The following is a 27,413-nucleotide window of genomic DNA, read 5'->3' on the forward strand; positions in this document are numbered from 1 at the left end:
AAACTCAGCAGGATGGCTTGTTAAATTAGAGATTGCTACATTCCCACCCTCAGAGTTTCATATGGGGAGGTCTGGGGTAAAGCCTGAGAACTGGCATTTCTAATAAGCTCCCAGATAATGCAAGGTGCCGGTCCAAGGACTACGTTTTGAGTGCCACTGCCTTGTGGGAAAGCGGGACTATCATTGCCAGTTTTCCAATACTTGAAGTGACTCCCTAGGACTTGAGGACTATGATTTTTTCAAGGTCTTTGCTGGTTGTCCAGACATTTCACTACTGGAAAATATTTAGGCCATACCATGATTAATCAAGAAAATATTAGGCAGAAACATTAAGCCAGTCTCTTTTATAATTGAAATCTCCTACTCTTTAAATGTTGGCAACAAATTTAAAAGTTTTTAAAAGACTGTGCGGGCCACCAGAGTCTGAGCCAAAACAAACATGTCTTTTGGCTCCATGCAGTTTGCAGATTAGCAGTTTGCAACTTCTGTTTTAGATGCTAAGAAGATATCATGCATGAGAATGAAGTTTTCTGAATTTCTTCCCTGAGATTAAAGAGACTGTGAAAAAACTGTAGCAGAAGAAGAGCAAAGCTAGCGCAGAAACCCACAGCAAGTACTTTCCTTTTAACCCAAAATGCAAATGCATGACCTACGGAAATCAACAGATGGTTCCCTCCGTTAAGCACACACAGCCTGTGAGCTGTGGTCAGGAGATAGTACAGGCATGGCTCATGTCCCAGAGCCTAACAGGGCCACGTTCCTTTTCATCCTCACCTTCTGTACCTGTGGTGCCTCCCAGACTTTTTGTTTTTGGTGGGGGAGGTCTTCCCTTCCTACATCTAGCTTGCTTTCTTTCCTGGTCCCTTTTTGTTGTGGCTTCACTTGAACCTTTTGCCTCTTCCATTTGTGTTGTGAAAGCTACTCTACCTTTAAAAGCATTGTTATTATTATTATTATTATTATTATTATTATTATTATTGTTATTATTATCATCATAACTAATACTTTTGAGCATTTGTTTTTTAGGCTCTTACTGTGTTAGCTCTTTTAATCATAACAGCAACCTTGTGAGATAGGAAATATTCCTATTCTCATTTTAAAAGTGAGGAAACAAGGCACAGAGAGGTTAAGTGACTTGTGCAGGACCACACAGTTAATAACAGGCAGAGGGAAGATTTGAACCCAGGCTAACAGCAGGAGCCAAGCCCATAACCACTAACCTGCCTCTACAGCACAGTTTTTGACTCCTGAAAATAGGACCTGGACAGATGAGGCTGAGCACACTCCAGCCCATAGGATCATATCCACTTTCCCTGTAGCTGCAAGTAAACATCTGGTTCATTGAACCTTTATCGTAATAAAAATACGATTATGAAGAGCATGCAGGCTAAAACGAGGCCTACTGCTCTTTTACATGACTGGAGTTGCCTGATGGGACCCGTGAAGGATTTATTTGACCAAAAGCTTTACTTGATTTGCCCTTTTAGTAGTAATCATTTTGGTCAATAACAGAACACGTACTCGACAAAAAAAATTTCAGGCCTCATTGCATTTAGGACCCACTAGGCCAGCGCTGTCCAATAAAAATAATAATGTTGGCCACAAATGTGATTTAGATATGTAACTTAAAATTTTCTAGGGGCCACATTTTTTCTTAATGTAGAAAGAAGGAAAGTTCATTTCAATAATGTATACGTATGTCATTTAATTCAATATCCAAAAGATTACCATTTCAACAATTAATTGACATCGAACTATTGCAAGATTTACGTTATTTTTCATACATAGTCTTCAGAGCCTGGAGTAACTTTTACACTTAAAACACATCTCAGTTTGGACCAAAGAGACAGGGGAGTTACACTCAGAGCCAAGCAACCCAACTAGAAAACCCTGAAATGTGAAGTGCAAATGGGGAGGAGCACAAGGCAGAGAAGAATCAACAACGCAGCTGGATACAATCGTTTTAAAGAAGTGGTTTTGGAGGAAGACAATGGGAAATTTGGGGGAAATTTTGCCAGCTGCTGCCAAGTCTGGTTGAAAAAAATATATATATGTTTACTCTTTACTGATTTATTTATTCAAGTTAATTTTTGTTTGGAGCGAGGAAAAAATTACACAAACCTCAGTTGAGGATGTCAGATCGTAATGAGAGAGAACTTCGGAAGGAATTATTTGAGGACCTGAGTTATTCCATTCAAGTGGCTTGAGCTTCTTGACCTCTAGACCCTTTTCAGTTTTGTAGATGAAAAGAACATAACACATTTTAAAATCGTATTTCTTTTTTATTACTACTTTTGAAAGAATGTGTTACCTTTAGCTCTTACAGAGCTTCAGGTTTGGATGGTGCAAATAAAGCATTGGCTTTCTGGCTTTTTTTTTTTTTTTTTTTTGCATGGGAAAACAAAAAAACAGAGGTAAGAGCCTGGGAGACTGGAGAATGTGATTAGGAGTAAAACTTCTCTGGATGCTTAATGTCAGCAGCACAAACTGTTTTCATTCTCCATGTTAGTTAATGGCTAATGTAGAGATTGTGCTGCCGTTTGCTGATAGAGTGTAGTTTAAAATATTTTATCATTAATGTGACAGGGAGTTGGATAAAGAAAATGAAGCGTGATTATAAAATGCTAATTATCGTTCTCAAGTGCATATTGGGCACTCACGAATATTTGCAGCGTAATTTGCTTTATTTATTATTTCAGTTTGGTTATAAATGTTAATTCAATTGCAGATGGTATGTTGGCAATTTACAGAGCTATAAAGTTATTTGGAAATCCTAATATTTTCTACCAAAATGTTCCATGAGTGATGGATGAACTAAATTAAAAAGGCCCTGCTTTTTAGAGTTAAATACATTAATTGGCAAGTAGGCTGCCGGGATTTCCTGATCTGTGCTGGCTACATTAACGCCTAAAAGGAAGAGAGGTCATGATTTCTAATTTAGAGTGGGCATTTTCTTCATGAGCAAGGGCGAGAGGAAGGAGGTCTCTCTTCCATCACCTTCATAATGTTTCTTCAGCTGAGATTTTCTTCATGTTCTGATTCACAGCACTAAAGAGATACACTTGAAGTCACTTTTTTTTTTTCTGTACTACATCAGTGGTGTCAGAGACCATGATGTTGGTAATTAGGGTGTATTTGTGTGTGTGTGTGCATGCATGTGTGTGTGAGAGAGAGACAGACAGGCAGAAGGAGAGAGAGAGAAAGAGAGATCATGCTTCCTTAGACCTCGCTGATTACTTAAAAATAAACACATTTTAGACCAGAGGTTGCCAAACTACAGCCCACAGGCGAAATCTGGTCTGCCAAAAGCTAAGAATATTTTTTACATTTTAAAAACTTGAAAACAAAATCTTAAGTTGACTATTTTATGACACATGAAAATGATGTAAAATCAAATTCAGTGTTTATGAACGTTTTTTAGAACACAGCCATGTTCATTCATTTATGAATCATTTGGGGCTGCTTTCACCCTACGGTGGCAGCGCTGAGAGCTGAGTACTTGCGGCAGAGACTGAAAGGTTTACATCTGGCCCTTTACAGAAAAAGTTGGCCAAGCCCTGGATTAGATGGCCTAAGGCGGAGTTTACCAATGGAAGCTTTAGACTTAAAAACAAAAAACAAAAAACCTTTATTACAAAATTTAGAGAATCATAAGAACTTTGGGGGAACAAACAGGTTCAAAACACAACCCTTCATTTTTGAAAGCTGAAACGGAGATTATAAATACGAGCCCTAGCTTCCTTCTTTTGTGGCGATGTTGATAATTAAAAGAAGTGATATTATATTAATAATGTAAGTAACTTTGTGCTTCTCATACATACAATATTCTCAAAACATTCTCTTTGCCCCCCAAATAAGGATGAAAGTAAAGATTGTTTTCTTTTATTGTCAAATTAAAAACATAAACTAAGCCACATTCCTGGACCAGTCTATTGGTGTTAACAATTAAGGATTATCCACAGAAGCACAGTAATATCAGGAGATATGGCTACCTTATATAACTCATTTAGAAAAAATGTCATTCTTTACGAAGAAATACTGTGCTTAATTAATTCTTGCTCCTTGGAGGTCAACTTGGGGCACTCATTATGGCCTTAATTGGTGGTATAAATCCTGAGACCCGGGAGGAAAACACATTGCATGGTTAGTGGTCTCTGGCCCTTCGGGTAAGCGTGCACCAGAGCCAGCTCCATTTTGGAGAGTGACAACTTCTGGTTTTGATGGCTTCGGGTCTGGCCACACTGATATTGGGATTAAAGGCCAATGTGCAATAAGAAAAGAAACACAATGACTTGTCCTGATGTTTTGCATTAAACAGTGTGAGACAACCCACTACCTTCTGACTTGGAAAAATGCATTTCTTTGAACTCCGGTTTTTCGAATTAAATTATATTCATTATACAGCCCATCTGGAATCTCCTGCCAGGCCAGAAATCATCTTACAGACATTAGCAAAAGGAAGTTAAATGTCATTTTTTTAAATTGTATACTTTTCATTTCCATGTATTTTTTTCTCCCTTTTATTGGAGACACCAGATGGAAAGGAAGGCAGGAGCCTCTCCCTCACTCTGGTTCCCTTCAGGACCAGAGGCAGAACATTCCTGGCTGCTGCCCCTGTAGCACAGTGACTGGAGGTGATGATGGGGCTGTGTAGATTCCGGGGATAATTGCTAGAAAGGTCAGGAGTTCAGTGTGAAGCTCACAGTGGACTGAGTGCTGAGGTTTGGAGGGCGAGAACAGCGTGGTGACTAACTTCTGGCTTTCGCTGAAGTGGGTTGCCACAAATTATATTTGACAGGGTGGAAATGAAACTCACACAGGACACCTGTGACGCAGTTCATTTTCTGTGTTCCGATGTTGACTTGGTTATTTTTGCCGGGAGATGTCTGTCTGCTGGATTTTAACTCAGTGCAAAAAGGACCCATGTTTGGGAGATGTTAGCTCGCTTCATCTCTTCTACTGAGCCAGACACATCCACAAAAGTTACTGACCTGAGGCTCATTCTGGGGACATGCGAATGTGTGTTTCCTTGTTCAGACGCATGGAAATCTCAGACGTCAGCGCCGTAAGGCATGTAGAGAGAATTTCAAATGTGTTAAATGCAGTTGCAAGAGTAGTTCAACAGTTTGCCTGGGATCCCAAAGCCAGTTAAAGGCAGAGAGTAAAACCAGCCCATAGCCCTTTGGACTTTCACTTGGGTGCCTTTTTTCTTTGGCCATCCTACCACCCTGGCAGAGGAAGTTTGGCAAACTGAGTCATGACCGTATGTAGCCCTCCACGCATTCATAAGAGCAAATATTTACTGAAAGCTGAACAAGGTACTGGATTTGGTGCTGAAGATACAATAGAGTTATGACAAGTCTTCACCTTAATGAACTACATCAGAAAAATCTACAGTGGCTATCTGTGTACTAGACTCTACCACTCATCTGTCAGTTAACCGAAATGAATTCCTGAGTTGCTGGGTTTGGAAGGGGTATTTTAAATTCAGATAATGGTTAGATAATTTTGGCAACATAGTGACATATCCCGTATCTGTGGGCATTTCTTGATGATGGTCTTGGGGAGTCAAAGGAGGGGAGCAATTAAGGCTCATTTTGAATTTCTAGTACTGAATCTTTGTATCCTATGTATAATTGTATTACAATCAGAGATTAGTAAGTTTATTATCTAAATATATTTTCATTGTTTAAATATATTCTTTAGGATAGGGTCTTCAGCGCACCTGGAGAGGATCTCATCGGATTTGTTTTGATGTTTTACAACACACCTGAGATTTGGAGGGCAGACAGAGGAGGACAATCCTCTTTCTCACTCATGCACAGTGGCTGCCTTTGTGCCTGGATGGTGACATGAAGTGTCTGCTGTCACCGATTCCCTCAGCTAAAAGCTACTTTAAGGAAACTGGCCCTGTCTTATCGTCATTCATGTTTGACACAGTAATAGACACATTACAAACGTAAAGAGCAACTCCAGGTCTTCCCTTCCTTAGGAGTGTGTTAATGGTATGTCCGCTAAATGGGTTACTTTGGCTTTAAATGATAGACCCCATAGCTTCTCTGTTCCTCAGCGTGAGAGGTGGTTTCACATACCACTCTCCACTTTCAACAAAGCAGATAAGGTATCAACACAATTAAAAGTGAAAAATAATCTGTCTGCTTTGCCGGTAGTGAATGCTTACAGAACACACACTGATACAATAGATTTTAAATAATTTATGTCCGGCACTTTATTTTTTTCAATCTGTAAATGAGGACACCTAATGCGGAATGGCTGGCATGATACTCTATCCTTCCCCCATTAAGATAACAAGATGAGGGGCAATGATTCAGATCGGTATATTTTTGGAGCACAGTGTGTGGATAAAAATTAAAAATTAAAGGAGATGATGCGCTGAAATACTTTGGGTAAGCAAGCTCATAAAAGCCATTTGGAAACCTGAAATTACAAATTAATTCAGACTCTCTTTCTGAGGGGCTCCTAAAAGCCCTTTCTGTTTTCTTGGCAGGATTAAAGCATTGCTTTTGTGTCCCTGCCTGGTGTTCTCACAAGGTCTGTACTAAGGCTCGCCAAGGTGTGATGCTCAGTCCTAAAGTGTCTCTTGCAGACGCCTTTGCTCTGAACCAAGTACACTTCAGCTGATGTTAAAAACAAATAGAAATTAATATGTGATTCATTTTATCTTCCCCCCTATAGACGCGTTAAATCTCACGTTACCAGAATGATGTGATTCCCAACTTATTTTCCAGTCCTGAGCCAGTGGTTGATCCAGTCCTGAAGGATTTTTCCAGCTGCTCTAACTCCCATTGGCAGTAAAAAAATTACCCCCACCAATCCCCAAAGCCTAGGCACAGTGCTGTTTCACAGAAACAAAACTGCTAAGCTGTTTACAAAAAGCTGTTCAGTCCTTTGGTGGTTCAGTGTAGCTTGATGATGATTTATGGGGGCCAAACTCTTTTCCCAGCACCTGCCTGTGAACATCTTTTAATTATTCATTGGAGAAAACTCTGGATAAAAATATCAGTCCTGAAAATGTGTGTGTTCCAAGGAAGAAGGCCAAACACATCCAAGGAAATTTCCAGTCCTGTTTGATCTAAGGAAAGTAATTCCCCAGTTCCACGCACAGGCAGATGCTGAAGAGAGACTGAAGTGCTTTTAGATGAGTTCAAAATAAACACACCCACCTAAGTTATCTTCTTTGTCCTTGTGGAGAAAATTAGAAGGGTAAATGAAGTGTCATGGGATGACCATCTGAAAAGAGCAAAAATAGGATAAAACACCCTCAGAAAGTCCCAGATGAGGCTTCGTGGCCCCGGGGGCTGGATCTAATGCTCCTTCTTGTAGAGCAGAGCCTAACATCAGGCACAGCCATCCGTTAACAAGCCCGACCGGGGCAGCAGAAAGCTCTGGGAAGTAGCCACCAAGGAGAAAAATGTAATTTTGATACAGGAAATACAAGAAGAACGTACAGCTTTTCACTCAAGATATATGTTTCTCCTGTCTAAAGGCAGCAATTTTGGAAAATGAAGCTAAGAGTTTAAAAATAAGGACTCTGTCAGGAAAAATAAAACAGGTCCCCCTACATCCATTAGGCTGCCTTTAATTGAAAACTGGAGTACAATCTGACTAATTGGCAGGTACCTCTTTTATTACTGGGACCGTTTCCCCCACTTGTCTCCAGTGTAATCAGGAGACTGCCATTTTTAGCATCTAAAGTCGGGTATGAAATGGAAAAGCAAAGAAGTAACGCTTAAAAAATTGTGTGTATTCTGCCAGATTTTCTCTTATAAAACAGGTACAGAAAGTAGAAAAGTTAGAGTTCTCAAAACAGCAGTAGCTGCCGGAGTGTATTTTTATATAGCATGGTACTTTGGTGGAAGCTATAATGTGCTAATTGCGGGCAAGTTCATGTTGTTTAAAAGAGCTTTACCTTTTGCTTTGGGGACCTATTTAATTTCAAGTCTTGGCATTATGCTGACATAATATAGCAACTTAAATTTTAAAGATCAAGAAAGAGGAGCTATGGGTGAAATTTGAGCTTATTTCTTGCTAATTTGGAATCAGAGAGAAGGGAGGTTGGGATAAATCATGAAGTTAGTATTTTTGTCTGAATTTATGATACTGGAATTTCACTATTGAAAACATAACTTCCTTTTCCCCTTTCCTTATATTTAAGGAATTTTGCTGGTGGTTATATTTATTGAATTTAGGTTTCTGTGTTGATCTTTCATTTTCTCCCTTTCCTCCTACACAGAATCTCCATATGATACTTAAAAGGCAAAATAACTGGCAACATGTTATTTTTTAGTTATCGAAGTTGCTCATTTTTCATCACAAAGATGATTAAGGTACAGCTCTGCCTGCAAAGGACTCCTGTTTTCAGGAGGAATGAGACATAAAGATTAATCATTGCAATGTTGTAGAATGACGGCTGCAACAGCATATGCTAGGATGGCAGGTCAGGATTCACAGGTGCCTGACCCCTCTTAGCGGCTACATCTTGGAGCATGAGCCAGTAAGGATAAGGCAGGGAAAGGACTCTTGAGTTATAGGGGACAGCCTGTGTAAAGACAAAGAGGAGAGAGAGAACACTCTAGGTTTGGGGGCCTGTGCAACTTTGAGGGGCAGGTGGGCTGTAAACCATTCTGTGGATTTGGGATAATGCGTTGCATCAGGTCTTAGCCTGAAGTCATCATGACTTTTCCACACAAGGACAGGATCCATTTTGAAAGCTGGAGCTTAAGCAGTATTTTCTCGATAAATGGTGAGCGAGATTTTTGTGCTGTCAGAGCAGAAAAGCAGGAGGCTGTATCCAGTAGATGCCCATGATTCCAGTTGTCTGACTCTTGAAGACCTAAATGTGACTGCCTGACTTCCTCCCCTGCACCTGTCCATCCTTCCTCTATGGTTTCTTCCTTTTTCCACTTCAGATTCAGGACATAACCATGTTCTAAATGAGTGAGAAAAACTCTAGTGGAAACATCCCAGAATGGCACTGAAAATAAAAGTAACTAAGAAAAAGTGGAACAAATTGTGGCCAACCAAATGTTTTTTTTCAAATTTAGTCCTTTTTAACATCATAAAACAATGCAAGTACATTGCAATTACTGGTGTCTGTGGAAGGCCTTTGAATAATGTGACATGCAGTTGCTACAGTGATGTACATTGTCATCAACCAGCAGTTATTGACAGAGCTAAGGCCTGACTTTTTGGTGGTGAAATGTTGCATACCAAAATTCTAAAGGAGACTTAAAAATTCACGCTCTTCTGCAGAGTTTAAGTATGTATTTGAGCACGTTTGGCTCTATTTCCTTCTGTTTCTGCTTACCTTTTTTCCCCCCTCTTCAGTACAGATGAGGATCTTTAATTTGGGTCCAGATGAGATTTAGTAATTAATGTGCAAAGCAGCTGGGGTCTGCTAACTCCTGGGCCATGGCTTAGGAGCTATTTTGGTGCATTTTCTAAGTAAACTAATTGAGAAGTAAAAAAACTTAAAATGCATTGGCTTCATGCCCTGTTATATTTAGAGTACTCCTGATAATAAATAGGTAACTATGGGTTTCACCATGGAAGGGCACAAAATAAGTGACCCAAGTAATCTAGAAAACAGATGTCTTTAGTTGGTTTAAAGTAAGTTCTCAAGACCAGATTTCAAGAAAGCTATGTGGAGCCCAGTGAAATCCATTTTAGTTTTTTTCTGTCTTAAGTTTTTCTTTCTGCCATATCTCAACTCAGCTTCTTGAGAAGAGGGGAAGTGGGCCCAAGATACTCTATTTATAATATTTAACCGGCTATACAGAATTTTTTGGGATAACAGATTAGCTTCTCAATCTCCTGGTCTTCACCTTATTTCTAATTCACTCTTTATTTAGATGACTCCCAAATGGGGATCAGAGGCAGCTGTGAGGTCTACGAATGAGCTTCTGGGCTCCCTCCTGAAATTGCACCTCAATATATATGCTATTAGGAAATTTTATGTGATTCTGAAAAAGTTCCTTGTTTCCTGTTCCTCCCAGTCCCCTCCAAAGTCCCTTATGCATGTGGGAAATAAAGTCCAGTAGTAGAACATTAAATGCCTCCTGAACGGTTTTCTTTTCTGGTTCTTGCTGGGGTCATAGAATTGCTCAGAAGCTTCCAGGGGGGGTCCTGAGGGGATCATGTGATTGTGGTAGACTTGCTTAATTCTGTCTGATGAAGGTCTTAAAACTAGCTTTGAGGTCAGCCAGAGGCAAAGAGAGTATCCAAGACTTCCACATCCTCACAAAGGAAAAAGATTGGAAATCTTTGCTATAAATGGTATTCTAGAGCCAGGCCTGGCTTCTTAATTCACAAGAACCAGTAAAAAATGAAAATGTTTGCCTTTGTTCCAAAGTTTCAGAACTTTGAGACAGTCACAGCAGAGCAATAAACCACACACAAGGTCCTTCTAAGTATGGGACCCTGAGTGACACTGGAGGTTGCATGCCCCTGAAGCTGGTCCCTCTACTTTCTTAAAACAGCCAGTTTAACTAATAGTGTTCATTTGCCTTAGGAAACTCTCTACCCCTGAAATTTTGTTTTAGATTATTGGCCACAAGACCTGATGGATTAGCTGCCTACCAATGAAGGGTTATAATAATCAGACCTATATGGTAGCTGGTCACTTTAATATATTATTTTGAACAGGGTCATGTTTTGGTATAAAAAAGATATTTTTTTTACCTAAATTAAAAGACATTTTATCAAACTAATTAATTGGTCTTACTGTCAGTTTTCAGTTTCTATTACCTGGATTGTGTTCTCCTGAAGTAAAGAGCATTGTGACCTGAATATATTGACTTGCTGCCCTTCCTGGGACACCTTAACTTTGGAAGTTTAGACCTTGATCTCTGATGTTGTGAGTTCAGATTCTCAGTTAAGAATATGGACCACCTTTTTATTGGTATTTCCAGGGAATTTTAATTAATTGGGGATTAAAAGAATTGCGAGCATTGGCCTCTGGATCTAACAAAGGTTGAGCTCTCAGGGGTTCACCTGACAAAGTCCAGGAAAATGCCGCAATCACACTCTTCTGGAAAGATTAGTTCCCACGGAGACGATGTTTTTGCTAAATCTGTAGTCATTGCTTTCTTTAGAACCATGTTTCTAGGCATCTCCCAAAAGGAAGGCTTACTTTTTCTTACCTAGGCAAGAGTGAATGTGCTAAGGAAACTTCTGGTCCAAGGAAATTGAAAGGCCTAAATACCTGGTCAGATTCAAAGTGAAAGGACAGAAGAGACATTTTCCCAGTTAGCAGGCAAGAGGCGCTACAGAATAATGGACCGCATTGCAGCCATGGCTATTGAACACCAGAGCGCTCACTCTTTGCTATTGTCATTCATACATCTTTACTAAATTCTTAACAGTGGGACCTTGTCATGCTGGGGACCCTTTTTGTTTTTTGTTTTTTTTAAACAAAAATAAACAACTCTAAAAGCCTCTATTCCCTGGGAGAACTCAACTTCTCAGATTTCCTGTTCAGAGTACGAATCTTACCTTGTTTTCCTTTTTGTGGCTCAGAGTGTGGCCCCCTCACTAGCTGGACCCATTCAGTGCTCTTAGCGGTACATTCGTGCCCACCCTCCCGGATTAGGAGGAAGCTCTCAGTTTGTCATCAGAATAGTAGGCTGTTTTTCTACTTTCTCCCTCCCTCCCACCCATTGTCTTCCAGTGGGGTGAAAAGGTCTTTACTTTTCTCTTTCTCCCTCCCAAATCTTGCTATTAATAACTTTTCAGACATTGTCACGCATAGACTTCCACTCACTCCGGAGTGTGTTTCTTGTTTGTTTAAGACAACGTGTTTCCTGCTCTGAAAACTGTGTTTCCCGAAGTAGCTGTGATGGGATTATTCCATACTCACCTCCTACTGGCAGCATCTTTGCTTCTGGGTGGCGACGGGAACGCAGCTCTGTGCAGGCCTGGGGTCTTGCCTCACTGCGTCCCAGCCTTGTGGCGGGGTGAAAGACTACTGGGACAGCCGCCTGGTTACTATGTGATTGAGATGGGATTGAAATCCTTTCCTTTTAACAACTGAGACAAAACAACTAAGTGATTCCTTTCTTTCTCTTCTTTTGCTTTGGAAGGAGAAATTACCCTTTTGAACTTTGCATGGGATAGAAATTAACTCTGCAAAAGCCCAATGCAAACAGATGTGCTTCCCACACTACTTTTTGGGTGACTTTTCTCCTGATCCAATGCTTTTAATGACTAATACAGTGCCAAGTTGCTATTTTTCTTTTTTTAACAAAAAAAGAAAATGGTTTTTACTTAGTGCCTTTCTTCCAACAGTCATGATGCATTTCACGCATGTGAAACCTGGTGTAAATGGTTCTAATGCTAAAAAGCAACTTCCATTCAAAACACTGCAGTATGGATTCTCACAAGCAACTTTATAATTCAGTGGAGTCAACAGATTGAAACGTATCTCAGAAATCAAATCATGGACACAGACAACAGTGTGGTAATTGCCCATGGAGAGGAGGGGAGTGGGTAAGGTGGAAGAGGGGATAGAGAGGATAAATGGTGATGGAAAAAAAAAATTTTTTTAAAGAAGAAATTAAGGATTCTTAGGCTACATTTCTTCCCGGATCTGAGAGCAGGCTAGGGTTTTTAGGTATTTGTATTGATACCCAGAGCTTGCTATCTACTTTACTATGTATAAAATAATAGCATGATGAAATCAGTGATTCACAGCTTCCTGAACAATCTGGTAGAATATAATTCTGACCCTAACTCTCTCCTGCATGAAAAAATAAATGTCGCTCCAGTAAATGCCTTGTGTGGCCTTCATGATCTTTCCTAGACTGAACAGCAATCCAGTCTTCCAGCTTCTCTCTCTCTCTCTCTCTCTCTCTCTCTCTCTCTCTCTCTCTCTCTCTCTCTCTCTCTCTCTCTCTCATACTCCATCCCCATCATTCACATGTCTTCCAGCCTGCTGGACTACTAGCCCTTTCCTGTGCTTTCTCACCATTGACTTCCGCTGCTCACCCGTAAGAGTAAAAGCCTGCCATTCAAATTATACCCCTTCTTTAGAGCTGAGATCAAGTGCCAATTCTTCAGGAATACCTTTGGATTCCTATGGCCTGTACTCATTAAATATTTTATTGTGCCTACTATGCACCAGGCACTATCCTGGGCACTTTTTCACTTTCTGCTTTTATTAAAGTTCTTATCACACTGCTTGGTAGCATCTGCTACATGGTGTTCACTTGACTTATCATTCTTGGTAGATTAAGAAGGAGCAGAAATCATGCCTTATACGGTTGATCCTTGAAGAATATGGGGGTCAGGGGCATCAACCCACCCATGCAGTGGGAAGTTTGAGTATAACTTTTGACTCCCCCCAAATTTTTAATAGTCTACCATTGACCAGAAGCCTTGTGGGTAGCATAAACAGTTGATTGGCACATATGTTTTATATTATATGTACTATATGCTATATTCTTATTACAAAGTAAGCTAGAGAAAAAATGTTATTAAGAAAAGTATTAAGAAAAGAAAATACATCTGTAGTACTGCATCTGTTTATTGAAAAAAATGTGCGTATAAGTGGACCTATGCTATGGAAGGGTCAACTGTACATCTTAGTATGCCCAAGAGAGCCCACCACCTCCACTCCAGTTAATTGGCATTGAAGGACTGAATCAGTACGTGAATGAGTAAATATACATACAGATGGCCTTTGGAATCATGAGGCTGTCTTGTCTATTCACAATAGCCTGTATTGTTAAATGTTTCAGAACAGTGTTCCATCCTATTTGGGAATCTTTATTTTGAGCACATAAAGTATATTGAGAATCATTCAAAAGACAGCTTTGAAAAAAGAGGCTTCGTCCATAACCATAGATACCATTGGCACTTGCTATGTGCCAGAAAATGTGCTAACACTTCACATGCATTCCCTAATTGAGTATACTCAGTAATCCCACGAGATATCTTTTTATTATCCCCATTTTACAGATGAGAAAAACTGGGACCTTACTGTAATCAGTCAACATCACACAGGTAGTAAGTGACAGAGTCAGAGTTCAAATCCACATGTGCCTGAACTAAAGCTTAATCAATAGGCCCATACCTAAACTGACAAAAATTTCCCTCTATGGGAGAGGGTGGAAAATATGATATGTGATAACATCTGAAAACTAGAAGGTGAAACAGACTCCATGAATGGAAAAAAAAAAAATTACAAGAATGAGAGTACTGGTGGAGGGGAGGTGGCCCAACTTAATCTCACATCGAAATAAGAAGGGAGTGACATTGGCCACTTCCATTTTCTCCATGGTCTCTGTAGATTTGGGATTTGAGACTAGCCCATCAAGTGAATTATGAATTTTAGATTTTTAGTATAGGAGAGAATATTTAGTTTTAAGAGAGCCTATCTTGCTTTCCGACTTAGAGTGGTCCTGCTCAGTAGGTTATAGAGGATTCATTAGAACAATGGTGCTTCATACCCTCAAGGGAAGACAGAAGCCATCTGAGTAAGATATGAGTATTCCATGATTATTGCTAAGACATGAACCATGAATCAGATGGTTCTAGTGCAAAGGTTGCCTTCTCTACCACATGAGTATTTTTGTCCCTTTTTAGTTAGATCCTAGTTCTTTGATGGTGAAAACAGAAGATCATGAGGTAAGAAAGGCTGAAAAAAGTCCATTATTAGAAAACACCTGACTCAGTTTGTGATGAAGATCTAGCTGCTTCTTCTATGTAATTAGAGTGTTAATTGTGCTACTGGCTTTGACTATCACAAACAACAGATGTCATGATTAATCAATAGAAGCCATGGTTAGACAACAGAAGTTGAGGTTAACCAACAAAAGTCATAGTTAACCAACCAAAGTCATGATTAATAAATAGGAGTCATGATTAACCAACAGAAGCTATGATTAACAACAGAAAACATAGTTAACCAACACAAATCATGATTAACTAACAAAAGTTCTGGTTGACTAAACCTCATTACAGCTCATATCAGTGGATCCTCTATTAACCTCAGAGAAATCTGGTTGCTTACTTCCTTTTTTATTTCCTGTGTACTATTTATTAATTTTTCCAAAGGCAACATTTGCTGAACTATAGTACCATAGCATTGGTTGCTTATTTTCTTCAGTACAGATAATATCATCCTTAACAAATGCGTTACTATTGAAGAATTTTTATGCAATTAAGGCATAATGTATCCAGGACTATCAGTCTGGCTTTGGTTTTAACTGAGCAGTTCACTCATTCATTCAATCAACTTTTATTTATTGACAATCTACTGTGTGTCAGGATCTGTCCTGGTACTGGAGATATGTACCAATACAAATGTATTAGATATTTAAATACTTTTCTACCATTGCCTTGAGTCTTTCCCTCCCCTTACCCAAGCCCACTGTCTTGATTCCAGAGAAACCATATTAAGCATTGCCCCAAGACCATCTTGGAGCCCACAAACCTGCCCAATTTAGTTCTGAGGAGCTGGCTGCCATGCCCATTCTTTCCCCCTATCAGGGATGCCTGGATCCCAGCAAGGGAGATGTCACACTTAGTGGTGGTGCTGTGATATATACCTTCATGTGGAAATACATGATGCCTACTTAGCTCCCTGGGGCTACGGCCACAGGCTGCCATTCCCCTATGTTGCCCATGGAACCTCTGAAGGAGATAGTAGCACTGTTTGATATTTTCAATATCATAATTAAATAGTTGTAATAGAGAAGGAAAAGCAAAGACCAAGGTGGCCTAGAGGAGGAAGCATTCGAGTGTGCTTGGATCTGTCAGAGAGAGCTTCCTGGATGACATGGCATACATCTTGAAGACCTGACAGAAGCTTTCTGGATTTTCTCAGAAAATGATGTTCCAGGAAAGTGAAAGAGTAAAGACACCACTCATATGGGTGTCTGTTAAGCCCCAAGTTAGCCCCCAAAAATTGCCATTTTGCCCATACAGGTAGAGGGTATCTCCTTCCTTAGTCTTACAATACCACCTCCTCCTTGGCCATTTTCTTTGTCCACAGAAATGCCCTTATTCTCAACTCTGAAGCCATCTCAACTCATCACTCCCTGGTATGATCACTGTTTGGAATCCCAGAAATGTATAGCTGGAAAGGATCTGAGAAATAAGCCACCCAGTCTCCTAGGGCTGTGACTTGCTCAAAGCCACGCAGTGGTAATGAAGAGGCTGCCCACCCCGCACCTTGACTTCCTGTTTCATCCTCTTCTGCCTCCCTCCTCTGTCCCTCTGGGCTGCTCCTCCAAATGGGACCAAATCCTTCCTATTTATATAAGGCCTGTCCAGAAAGTATCCAGCTGTGTACTATGAAAAATAGAGACCTTTATTGAAGAAGATACAAGAAACACTGTACATAAGACAATGACACCTTAGTCGCCTTCAGAGTAGACACCTTGGGACCTCACACAGTTCTCCCAATCATCATCAGCTGCCCCGTCGTATTTTCCAGAATCTCATGGATGGTCTGAAATCTCTTCCCTTTCAAAGGAGACCTTAGTTTTGAGAAAATCCAGAAATTGCAGGACACCAAATCTGGGCTGTAGGGGGGCTGAGTCACCTGGGTGATTTGATGTTTTGCAAAAAAATTCTTCATGAAATGTGATGCATGAGTGGGTGCCTTGTCATGATGAAGCTGCCAATCACCAGTTGCCCATAGCTGCAGCCTTCTGAATCATCCAACTAGTTTTTGCAGAGGAATTTTCAAGTTTAATGCAAAACTTGATGCAGATTCATTGATCTACTTGCTCAGTCATTTTGAATGAGACAACCTTACACTACACATGCTCACTCAATAGCGTCTATTGCCCCCACTGACTAGTACAGTGAAGTCGTCATTGTTCACACATGGGCATTCTAGTCCACTCTCCTTGGCTGCCAGGTTTCATCGATGTTGTGCAAACCATTTTCATTATATTAACAATGGATGGGCTTTTTCTGGACAGACCTCGTATGCTTAGCTTTTCAGTCTTTTCTCCTCTAGATGTGCCTCTACCCATCTACTGGCTCCAAAAACTATCACACTTGGACACAGTACTTCTAAAGCCCATTTTTACATCTGACAAGTTTTGGGTTACAGTGTTGTTTCCCAAAGTATGAAGCTCCAGTTTTAAGTGGGATGGATTTCTGGCTTTAAATCACATTGAATTATGTAGTGAGAAACTTGTTCATTTTCTCTGAATTCTTCCAAGAGAAAGTCTCAGGTCAGTGCTAATCTGTCTCTAACCCTTGCTCAGCCCCCTTTTCAGCAAGGAGTGAGGGGGCCTGGGGCACCAAGCCCTTAGCAGATCCAGTGTCTGGTGAGAGTGAAGTTACCCTGATTATTGTTGGGTTTGACTTGCATTTTATTTTATGAGTGCCTTCTCATATTGACAACTGGGGCTGGTTTTCCAATCAAGCTAGAGGAGTTTTAAAGTTTCCATTTTAAATAGTGTTAAATATTTTAAAAGTCAACCTAAATAAATGTATTAAATAACTAAAACTTAGGTGATATGAGGCTATGCCACACACACACACACACACACACGGTCTTCAAAGCAGTGGTCTGAGAGAAAGCCAGTTTTATGTAACAGTTCACAATATGTACTAGGGAGAAGGAGGATTCATACAATGTAAACTTCTTTTGGCCTCCGAGGGCATTTCTGTTTACCCAACCCATGTATAAAAATACCTCACAGCATATAGTTTAGTCAGCAAGTATCCTACCTTGGTGGAAATGATTTACTGAAACTTAGACCTTCTCCTGAAATCCAGCCAAAAATCTGATTTGGAAAACCAAGGAGTCCTATTTAGTTTCTGCCACCATTGTTACTGACCCACGCTGACTGGATAATTAGTGACGGATAAAGTTCTTTCGTTCTGTCTTCTTTCACCCACGCGTCATGAGGTTGTTTTTTTCTCTCCTCCATGACCACTCACTGAGAATTTGCTGAACTGAATATTCAGCTTTTAATAAATGGAGGTCACCTTTGCCCATAGCCCACTGGCCTCACACACGCCGAAAGGACTGGATTTCCATCGTGCCGGTGGCTTTTGGCAGGAGCGCAGTGAAGTTTTGGTACAATAAGTGTGTGCATCCAGCAGCCAAAAGGGTCCTGTAGGTATTTTTTTGCAGGGAAGGATGTGTTTTGAGGTGACCACTCTGCATAGATTCTTTGAGGGTTTCAAAGTATTTGTAACCCGTCATTTTAGATTCTGAGCATATTTGTAGCTCCAGGGGCACAAAAATAAACTGTTTTCTTGGAAAATGTGTGTGTCTGGGATGTGACAGCAGCAACAACCTTCAACAAGATTTCCAGGCGTTTACAGTTGAAGCATGCCAGTAAAAGTATGTTTATTTAGACAGTAAAATCCTAGGGTGCCCACGTAAATATCCTAAACAATGTGTGTTACAGGAGCTTCCTTCGCTAATGTGCTTTAGCTTTGAATGTTTTTAGTTCTGGCTCCTGGAGTGTTAATGTACTACCAGGAAACCTGAACTCAGATGGTTAGTCTTATTTGCTGTTCAACACATGTTGGTGGTATGTTTCTTACATTCAAGACAATTGTTTCTGATGTAGGTAAAAGTTACATCTCAATTAAGAATGTAAATGCTTTGCTTTTAACACTCCTAGCAACATAAAGATTTCTGTTGGACCACAGAGGAGAGAAAAGGCAGCAGATATACCCTTCATTTCCCTATTCATTCATCTGTGTTTTTAACAAGCATCGCTGGATTATCTGTTATCTGCAAAGCTATATGATAGAAATAGGAAGGACAAAGAGAAGGTCAGGAAACTGTGCTCATGGAGCCAAACGCCTGCTTTATTTCCTCAGTATTTCACAAAAATCAGGATAAATGGCCTCTTTTGTCAAAATATAATTTTCAGAGTTAAGAAAGAGTAACATCCAAATATTCAGTAAGCACACATTGAAGACTTATTTAACTCGTTAATGAGGAAACCAGTAGGTGGACAAAACTGGATCAAAGGAGGATATGAGAACAATATCTGGGTAGGTGGGTAGGTATAACAGATGGACGGATAGACAGATGGACTGACAGATGCATGGATGGGATGAAAGGAGAAAAGCATGCTGGAATAAGACTGCAAAGTTAGATATAAAGCTGGTTAATGTCCTACAAGGCAAGAAAATAGTAATTTGGGGATTATATTTCTACAAAGCAGAAATCCTTTGCACCTATACTAGACAAATATTATTTGTAATTTTCCAGTCATCTACAATCCTTACAGAGTCTGGGCGCAATCAATAGTAAATAGTAAGTCAAACAAAGTTACATTTCTCAAGAGCAGGAAAATACTCTTAGGTAAGCTTATGAGTCAGTGCTTAGTACAGTGCTGCCCGACAGAACCTGCGATTATGAGAATATTGTGCCTATGTGCTGTGCAATGTGGTAGCCACTGGCCATATGTGGCTAGTGCATATTTGAAATGTAGCAGGTGAAAATGAGGAATTGAAATTTTAATTTTATATCATTTTTATTAACTTTGACTTAGTCCTATGCGACTAGTGGTTATTGTATTGGAAAGACGGCTCTAATATGCCATTAAACACATAGTCATTTTTCTGTTTTGTTTTCTGGATCATTTTTTCCTAAGCACTTTATAAATTAAATCATATCTTAAGTATTATAACAGGAGTTAAATACGTAAAAGAATTCAGTGAAGACTCCTTTGAAAAGACCTAATTCTGTCACTAATCAAACAATTTCTTTTGCAAATGTGGTGCCTTTTATATTGGGTTTCTTGATAGTGGACTCATCTGAAACCGTTCTGGCCGGCAAGGGAACCGCTTATGAAGTTAGCTTATTTGGAGGGAACCCAACTCTGCATTATGTTTTCCAACTGAATCAGCTTGGTATTCATTTCCTTTAGCAAGATAATAACAGTTATGCCTAGTTTTGATTAAAAGGGGTTCTCTGGTTTGCAAAAAAGGGAGAACTATCAATATTTTACAAGGATTTTAAGGCTTAAATAAGTTAACTTTGCTGCTGCCATCACTTCATTATTCAGAATGAGCAATCAATGCATTGATAAGGTTGGCTGTGATTTCTCACGGGGCTCAATAGTTTTACTCGGTTTTCTCATCTCGCTTGCAGGGGTTTTTCCGCAGAAGTATTCAGAAGAACATGATTTACACTTGTCACCGAGATAAGAACTGTGTTATTAATAAAGTCACCAGGAACCGATGCCAGTACTGTCGACTCCAGAAGTGCTTTGAAGTGGGAATGTCCAAAGAATGTAAGTGGAGTCTTAAAATTTTTTTTTCCTGTTTGCCTTATCTATAAATATGATTTGCTCAGCTTCCAAAATCAAGTCGTGGGGGATGTCAGCATGTGGAATTCAGACATGACACTAATGATATATTGCCAAGGGCAGGTGTAAACAGAGATGGCATGAAAATAGAATAACTGGGGGGATTTTTCAGATAAAACTTGAGTGGCAGTTGGTGAAAAGATAGGAGCTGGGTGTTGTGGATGGCAGATTTGTAGTCCAGAGCAGTTACTAACCAACTGCATTTCAGAGCCACTAGTAACTCGAATGTGCCATGTAGCCACTCACAGACTCTGCTTCCCCATCTTAACAATGGAAATGAAGAGTTTTGCCTGTACTGGTGAGAATAGAATGAGACAGGAGGCATGAATATGGACGGTAGTGATCATTTACCTTGTTTTAGAGAGGAGGAAATGTAAAAGTTTTTGTAATGGAAGAAACATGGAAAAATTTGGCACATTGGCATTTTTCCAAACTTGATTTAGATTTTTTTTCTCCCAGCCCACCCCCTCTTCCAAACAAGTATACACTTTGTTAAAGCAAAAAAATAACATTTCAGTAGATTAAACATGAGTGGACCATAAACATTCGAGAATAGGGATTTGAAATAGACATGCCTTAATAAAGGCAGAACATGAAAAATGTCATTCTTACACTCTTTCTTTGGTGCTCTCAAATGTAGAGAATAAGAAATTGACAGGCAAATGGCTTGGTCCTTGCAGGCCTAAGGAAGATGTGCGACGTGTCCCAGTGAAGCACTTACTGCCATTGCTCCATTCACCCTGTCTCTTGGGGGTTTGATGCAGGCAGACTATGAGTGGGGTGCTGGACTAGATGTTGTGAGGGGACCCTGGAGATCTACCTGAGATATGGCCACTGCCCTCGAAGAGGGTGAGACAAAAAAGTCAGGCATTTTAGCCACAATCCCACAGTAGGGTTTGAAGACTTATCTTACAGATAAAGAAAGGGATCTTGGATTTTGGAATTGGGAAGTACGGCCATGGAGGAGGAGCCTGATGGGGAGGGAAAACCCCATAACCATGCAACACCGCTCTGAGGGTGCTCAGGAAGCAGGCGGGCTCTCTACGGGGAGCCACGACTTGCGGATGTTTCTTGTGTCCCGCTCACTGTCCTAACTGAACCCAGAGTTTAATTCAATTTTCTGCCTCTTGGATTTCTACACTTCAGGGAAAACTTCCGGGTTGGGACCAACTCAGCTGATTCAAGCCAGTTAGCATTTTTTATGTCCCAGCCAGTCATTGGTTCGTGCTGTGAACATGTAACCTAGTCAGGTCCCATGAGAATGCATTCAAGACTCAGGCTTATGATCCATAAAAGAAAAAAAAAAAAAAGATACATCAGACTTCATCAAAATTAAAAATATCTGCTTTCCAGAAGATACTATGAAATTAGTGAAGAGACAAACCACAGATTAGGAGAAAATATTTATAAACATCTGGTAAAGGACTTGTATCTAAAATATATAAGACCTCTAAAAATTCAATAATAAGAAAGTAAATAGCCCAATTACAAAAAAAAAAAAAAAAAGCCAGTTCCTTTCAAAAATGCCAAGATTATGCAAGACAGAGGAACTGTTCCAGATTAAGAGACATGACAGCTAAATGCAATGCATAATTCAGACTGGATCCTAGGTCAGCGGTAAAATAGCTATGGAGGACATTATTATGACAATTAGTGATATCTGAATATGGACTATCGATTAAAATATAACATTGTATCACCTTTACATTTCCTGACTTTTATCATTGGGCTATTGTTATATAAAAGAATGCTGTTGTTCTTGATGTCTGCAACTAAGTCTCCATGGTTCAAGAGATGTGTGTGTGTGTGTGTGTGCGTAGCAATAGAGAAACAGAAATAGAGAGAAAATGTGGAATAACATTAAGAATTGCTAATGTGGAAGAAGGATATACAAGAATTTTTTGTATTATTCTTGCAACTTTTCAGCAAATGTGAAATTTAATCAAAATTACCAAAACAAAAAGACTTATGCTTAGAATATTGGGACAGAATGCCCCCTCCCTTCTAATGCACATGACTAAGGAAACAAGTAGCCACAAGTAGCTATCCTCCCTTGCCAAGGGAAGTCCATTGTAGGACAAAGCAGGCACTGTGGATGGAAGAGCAGAAAGACAGACAGAAATCATGCCCTGAATGGAATCATTGAATCGCTAAACCAACCAACACTGAAACCTCTGCCTCCAGATCATTTTGTTATATTTGCCAAGACGTAACCATTAGGCAGTTGGGGTTAGGGTTTTGTTCATATTCAGGGTCCTGATAAACAAGAATGGACTGGGTCATCAGACAAGAAGGCATCCTGCATGTTTCATCCCTTTTGGGAGGGTCTTATTCCTCTGGGTGGTTCTAGCTCTAGATGATTGGTCAATTGATCACATTTCAGATATTGAATTACTTAAAGTCAGGAATGTGAAGATATGACACTAATGTTCACTTAGCTCAGGACTCACATCCCACCATTGATGAAAGCATGAGCTCGACCTGAAATAACCAGATTCTTCATGGGTTCATAGGGGTAAGTGGGACTTGCAGCATGATCACCAAATGCTCCAGTTTTGGTCTGACATTCTGTAGACATGGATGTTATGCTGTAGTTCCGTGGGAGAAATTCAGTTGAGGCTGAAATTATAAATGAGTAAGCCAGATGTGGACGCAAGGAAAATCAGTACTTTTGCATTTATTTCGTGTGGGCTGGAGACCCATTTCCTGCTTACATTACTTAAAACCCATATCCTGCTGTTCTGTAAAAACTGGCAGCTTGGTTAGCAATTAAAAAAAATAATGTTTACACCCACGGGAAAACTCTAGTTTCAACCCTCAAGGAACATAGCACCTTAATTAGATTTAAAAATACAGAAATGGGACGAAAATGGGATCATTATGCCCAAGTACACAAAAATAAATATATTTTCCATAGGAGGAAAATGAAGGGAAAGAAAGAAACACTTTGAGTATAGGAACTGAGGCTCTAATAGACTATTTTAAAAGTTGAGAGAGAAGGAAGCAGGAGAATATGAGGATCGGTAACCATTTATATCACAATATGTGCAACTGAAAGGAACCCAAGAATCATAGACTCGTGGAATGTTAGAACTGAAAAGGGATCTCAGAGATTTATTTTCACTCACCTCTCTCATTTGACATACAAGCACCCCGAAAGATGAAACGGGTTTCCCAGCAATCCCCAAGTGGCTAAAGACAGACCAAGATTACAGTTCCTACCTGCCACCTCTCCTTGTCATGCTTTTTTTGCAGTACCAAGATTAGCAAGATTTGCATTCAATTCTAGCCATAGGTTGAGTCAATTTGTTAGTATGTGTCAGAACTCTTTAGAAGCAAGTAACCGAAAACCCAGCTCTAAGTGACATAAGATAAAAAAAGAAAAAAATCAAAGTAACACAGCTGGAACCAAGGACTCCTGTTCCTTTTCAGGACATTGTTCCTCTTCATCTGTCACAGCTGTTTTTTGCTCTGTTGCTTTCATTTCTGGAAAGATTTTCCCCAGGGCTAATAAATATGACTACCCAGAACTCCAAGCCGATAATCTACCTAGCAACAAGAGGGAGACCCTACCAGCGCCTAGGGACCAGTGGTGATTGGCCTAACTTAGGTCCTGTGCCCCTCTAGGGACACATTGCTTTGCGGGGAGGGGGAGGGCAAGGGTAGACTATAGTGATTGACTCTGTCTGGATCATGTGCCTGTCCCTGGGAGACAGGGCTGAGTTTGACCTCACCCCAACCACATGGGCGGGGAGTGCGGGAGGAAGTGCTCCTCAGTGGGAAGTCAGAAAGACGGGAGGTGAAAACTGCCTTATGTCCACCAGGATGCTCACACAGTGCTCTTCTCAGTATATTCTTATTCTTTTGGGGGCTGGGGTGGGATAGAAAAAAGGAAGGGAAGGGAGAGGGGAAGGGGGTGCGAAAGAAGGAGAAAGAAAAAAACCTAAGAATCATAGTAATAGCTAACATAAGGTATTTCCTGTGTGCCAGGCACTGAGATAACCTCTTTAAATACTTCATGCCAGTTGACCCTCTCAACAATCCTATGAGATGGTTAGTTAAAATCTTTCTCCCTGTCCCCCATTTTGGTAGATGTGGAAGCTGAGGCAAAGATAGGTTAATTAACTTACTCAAGGTAACACAGTAAGGGAGTTCGGACCCAGGTAGTAATAATATACACTGCATGCTATAAAAACTAGCTTTTAAAGCTCTGAGTTACCTTCTTGACTCTACTTTATTGCCAGTGGTTAACAAAACAATAATCACACTTTTTGCTCTATATTAGAGATATAACCCCTGGAAAATCATGTGCAAATTTAATTTTTATAGATCAAATTTGCTTTTAAAGGTATAGGGCAATTTACTGGTAAAAGAAATCCTTTAGTGTGGCCCATCAGAAAAGCATGAATATTTCTTCATTCTTTCTGTTCTGTAAATGCTGGTTGGTATACCTTATATTTTCCAAGGGGTTTGTAAGGCGAGGGGAGCCTTTTTATACAGGAATAGCTATTTGTCAGAGCACAGAATTTGAAAGCAGTAACAGCAAGTGAAAAAAATTGATTTTCAGCAGCATTAAAAAGTGGTACAGAAATTTATGAAGAACTTGGGAAGGAGGCAGAGGAAGCAGAAAGACTCCAGAGTGAGTGATGAGCTTCTGCTGGTGGGGTGGAAGGCCTATAACAGTCTCCGCACGGGCAGGTCTGTGTGCCTAAGCCCTAATGTAAAAACAAGAAAGAAAAAAGAGAAACAATAAATGAAGACATAAAATTTGGGGTGGTGAAAACGATGTCTGGACAAGCTTATGATGCAGATGAACAGCTAATTGTCCACGAAAGGGAAGGAGAAGGTTTAAGATGCTACTGCTTAGCAGCTGTAGCAACATAGAAAGTCTGACAAAGGCCGTTGAGTCGGTTACAGAAATTCAAATGAACAGTTCAAACCGTTAAGCCAGGGATTGACAATTTTTGTTAAGTGCCTAATAGAAAATATTTTTGGCTTTGTGGGCTCTGGGGTCTTTCTCAATCACTCAAGGCTGGTGTAGCACAAAAGCAGCCATAGAAAATACACAACAAATGGGGTGTGGTTGTGCTCCGATAAAACTTTACTTACAAAAGTGGTTGAAGGGCTGGGTTTAGTCCGAAGGCTATGGTTTGTCTACTTCTGCTATGAATGGCTCATCCGATGGCCAGGTGTGCCACTTATGGCTGACCTGTGACCTCGAGTCCAGCTCCCGCTCTCATTCACTCATTTCCTACCAATAGCCCAGCTTCCAGCCACCCTGGGCCATGCTGACCCACGAGCCTCATACCTCCATATTCCTGCAGAGGCTGTTCCTTGGCACGTTGGGCCTGCACCTCTTCCTCCTCCTTCAGTGGAGCCTTAGAAGCCGCTGAAATGTCACTTCCTCTCTGAAGCCTCCGCTGGACCCCACCCCACACTCCAGGCTGTTATTCATTCTTCCCCCTGTGTACTTGTAGTGTGTTGAACAAACCTCCATGAACTGCAGACTTTATTACAGTGTGATTCTACACACACCAGGATGCTCCCTGACTTGACTATGAACTCCTAAAGGGCAAAGATCAAGTCTTCCTCATTCTGTAGTCCCAGTTAGCGCGACCCTTTGCTCAGTGACGTTAGATCAGTCAGGTGGTTAAATGTGGCTGGTTGGAAAGACAACCAAATCCAGCGTCACCCGGCCTTTACTTTCTGAAAAGCTGTCAGACACAGAACAATTCTGGGTGTGCATCTGTTCAGCTCTCAGGCATTTGCTTCTTTGATCCGGGCCCAGAACAAGTAATTCAACTTCTTTGGGTTTGTGTTTTCTACCAGGATAAGAGGAACATCAGGGCTGACAAAGAGCCCAGGCATGATGTGAGAATGGATGCTTTTAATCCTGTTTAGACAACAGTGTTTCCACAATCTGCTTCCTCTTGCCAGCTCCCTCCCCAGAAGACATTAGATCCTCTAGCGTGTTTGCTATTGAAAACGTCTGAACTGCGCAGGCATCTTGTATAACTGTGCATGGCAAAAGCCCAGTTAAGGTGGACAGGCGAAATGGACAAGCGGTGGGGTTTGGGGCTCACTCACTTCTGCTAAACAAACCTTGGCTATCGAGTTGCTCATTAACAAAAGGAGAGGATCCAGGGATAGGATAGACATTGGGGTCGGGAGGCCAACAGGACAAATGAAAGATAAGAATTAGGCCGGGATCAAGAGTTGCATGCTGTGATGAAGGGCAAGGAGTGGGTTCTGGTTGCTTCTAACATTCGGCCAGTTCCCATAGTCCTCTGCCCTTCAAGATGGGGTGTCCCCCACCCCGTATCTGTAACAGATACTGGACGAGATATTGTGGCTGCCACCCCCATGCTGCTTCTTTTCTTTCTGAAAACCACTGGCCCTTCATTCACAAAGGAACCCCTTCGGATTGCTGTTTGAGCTTCTGTGAATGTGACCCGTGCCGCTGAGTGGTGGGCAAAGCATGCCTTTGATTTTGTTTGAGAATGCTGTTTAGCGTTTATTTCGCAGCATTTTTTCCTATGACAGCTTCATAAGTGTATTTGTAGAATAGAGCTATTGAATAATCTCTGGATTTAAGAGTCCCTAAGCACTCGTTGACACCTTCTCATTTGGGGCATATTGAGCTTAAAAATAGCTTCTTATAAAGTCTCTAAATTCCGATTTATACTTTAGACATGAACGTCCCCCTGGGTCGATTGGATGGAATGAATGTGCTTTGTACAGACGCTTAGATACTTTCATGAGAGTTTTCTGTTATTCTGTAGTTCTCTCATTTCCCCTTTAGTGTTAAACTTACATTAAAACAAACCTTTTGGATTAAAGGCACTTAACCTCAGTTAAAATCACTTTTGTTGGTGCACAAATTATATTGATGTGCACATTGGTTCTATGGCTGGATTTTACTGGCTTAATAATGAGGAAATTCATATTGTCGGTTGCCCTGTGTACTTGGGAAATTACATAAAAATCATCATCAGGGCACTTAATGTCCTTCTAATTTTAGTTTATTTCTTCATTTGTTCCCCAGTTGCATGCTAGCCTGTTACTACGTTTCCAAGGTTCACTGTGATCGTT

The 27,413-nt window shown here is 40.5% G+C and overlaps 1 protein-coding gene across 1 annotated transcript in view; it reads left to right on the forward strand.

The window, feature by feature from the left end:
• RARB (retinoic acid receptor beta) overlaps nt 1–27,413 on the forward strand; it is a 159,308-nt gene that overhangs the window by 46,989 nt on the left and 84,906 nt on the right. Inside the window, exon 3 of the mRNA XM_090284396.1 lies at nt 20,105–20,246. Within this exon, the coding sequence (XP_090140522.1) occupies nt 20,105–20,246 (142 nt within the window). The remainder of the gene's footprint in view (nt 1–20,104; nt 20,247–27,413) is intronic.

The sequence above is a fragment of the Furipterus horrens genome, unplaced genomic scaffold (assembly GCF_987537825.1).
Source record: "Furipterus horrens unplaced genomic scaffold, mFurHor1.1.pri manual_scaffold_7, whole genome shotgun sequence".
Lineage (NCBI taxonomy): Eukaryota > Metazoa > Chordata > Mammalia > Chiroptera > Furipteridae > Furipterus > Furipterus horrens.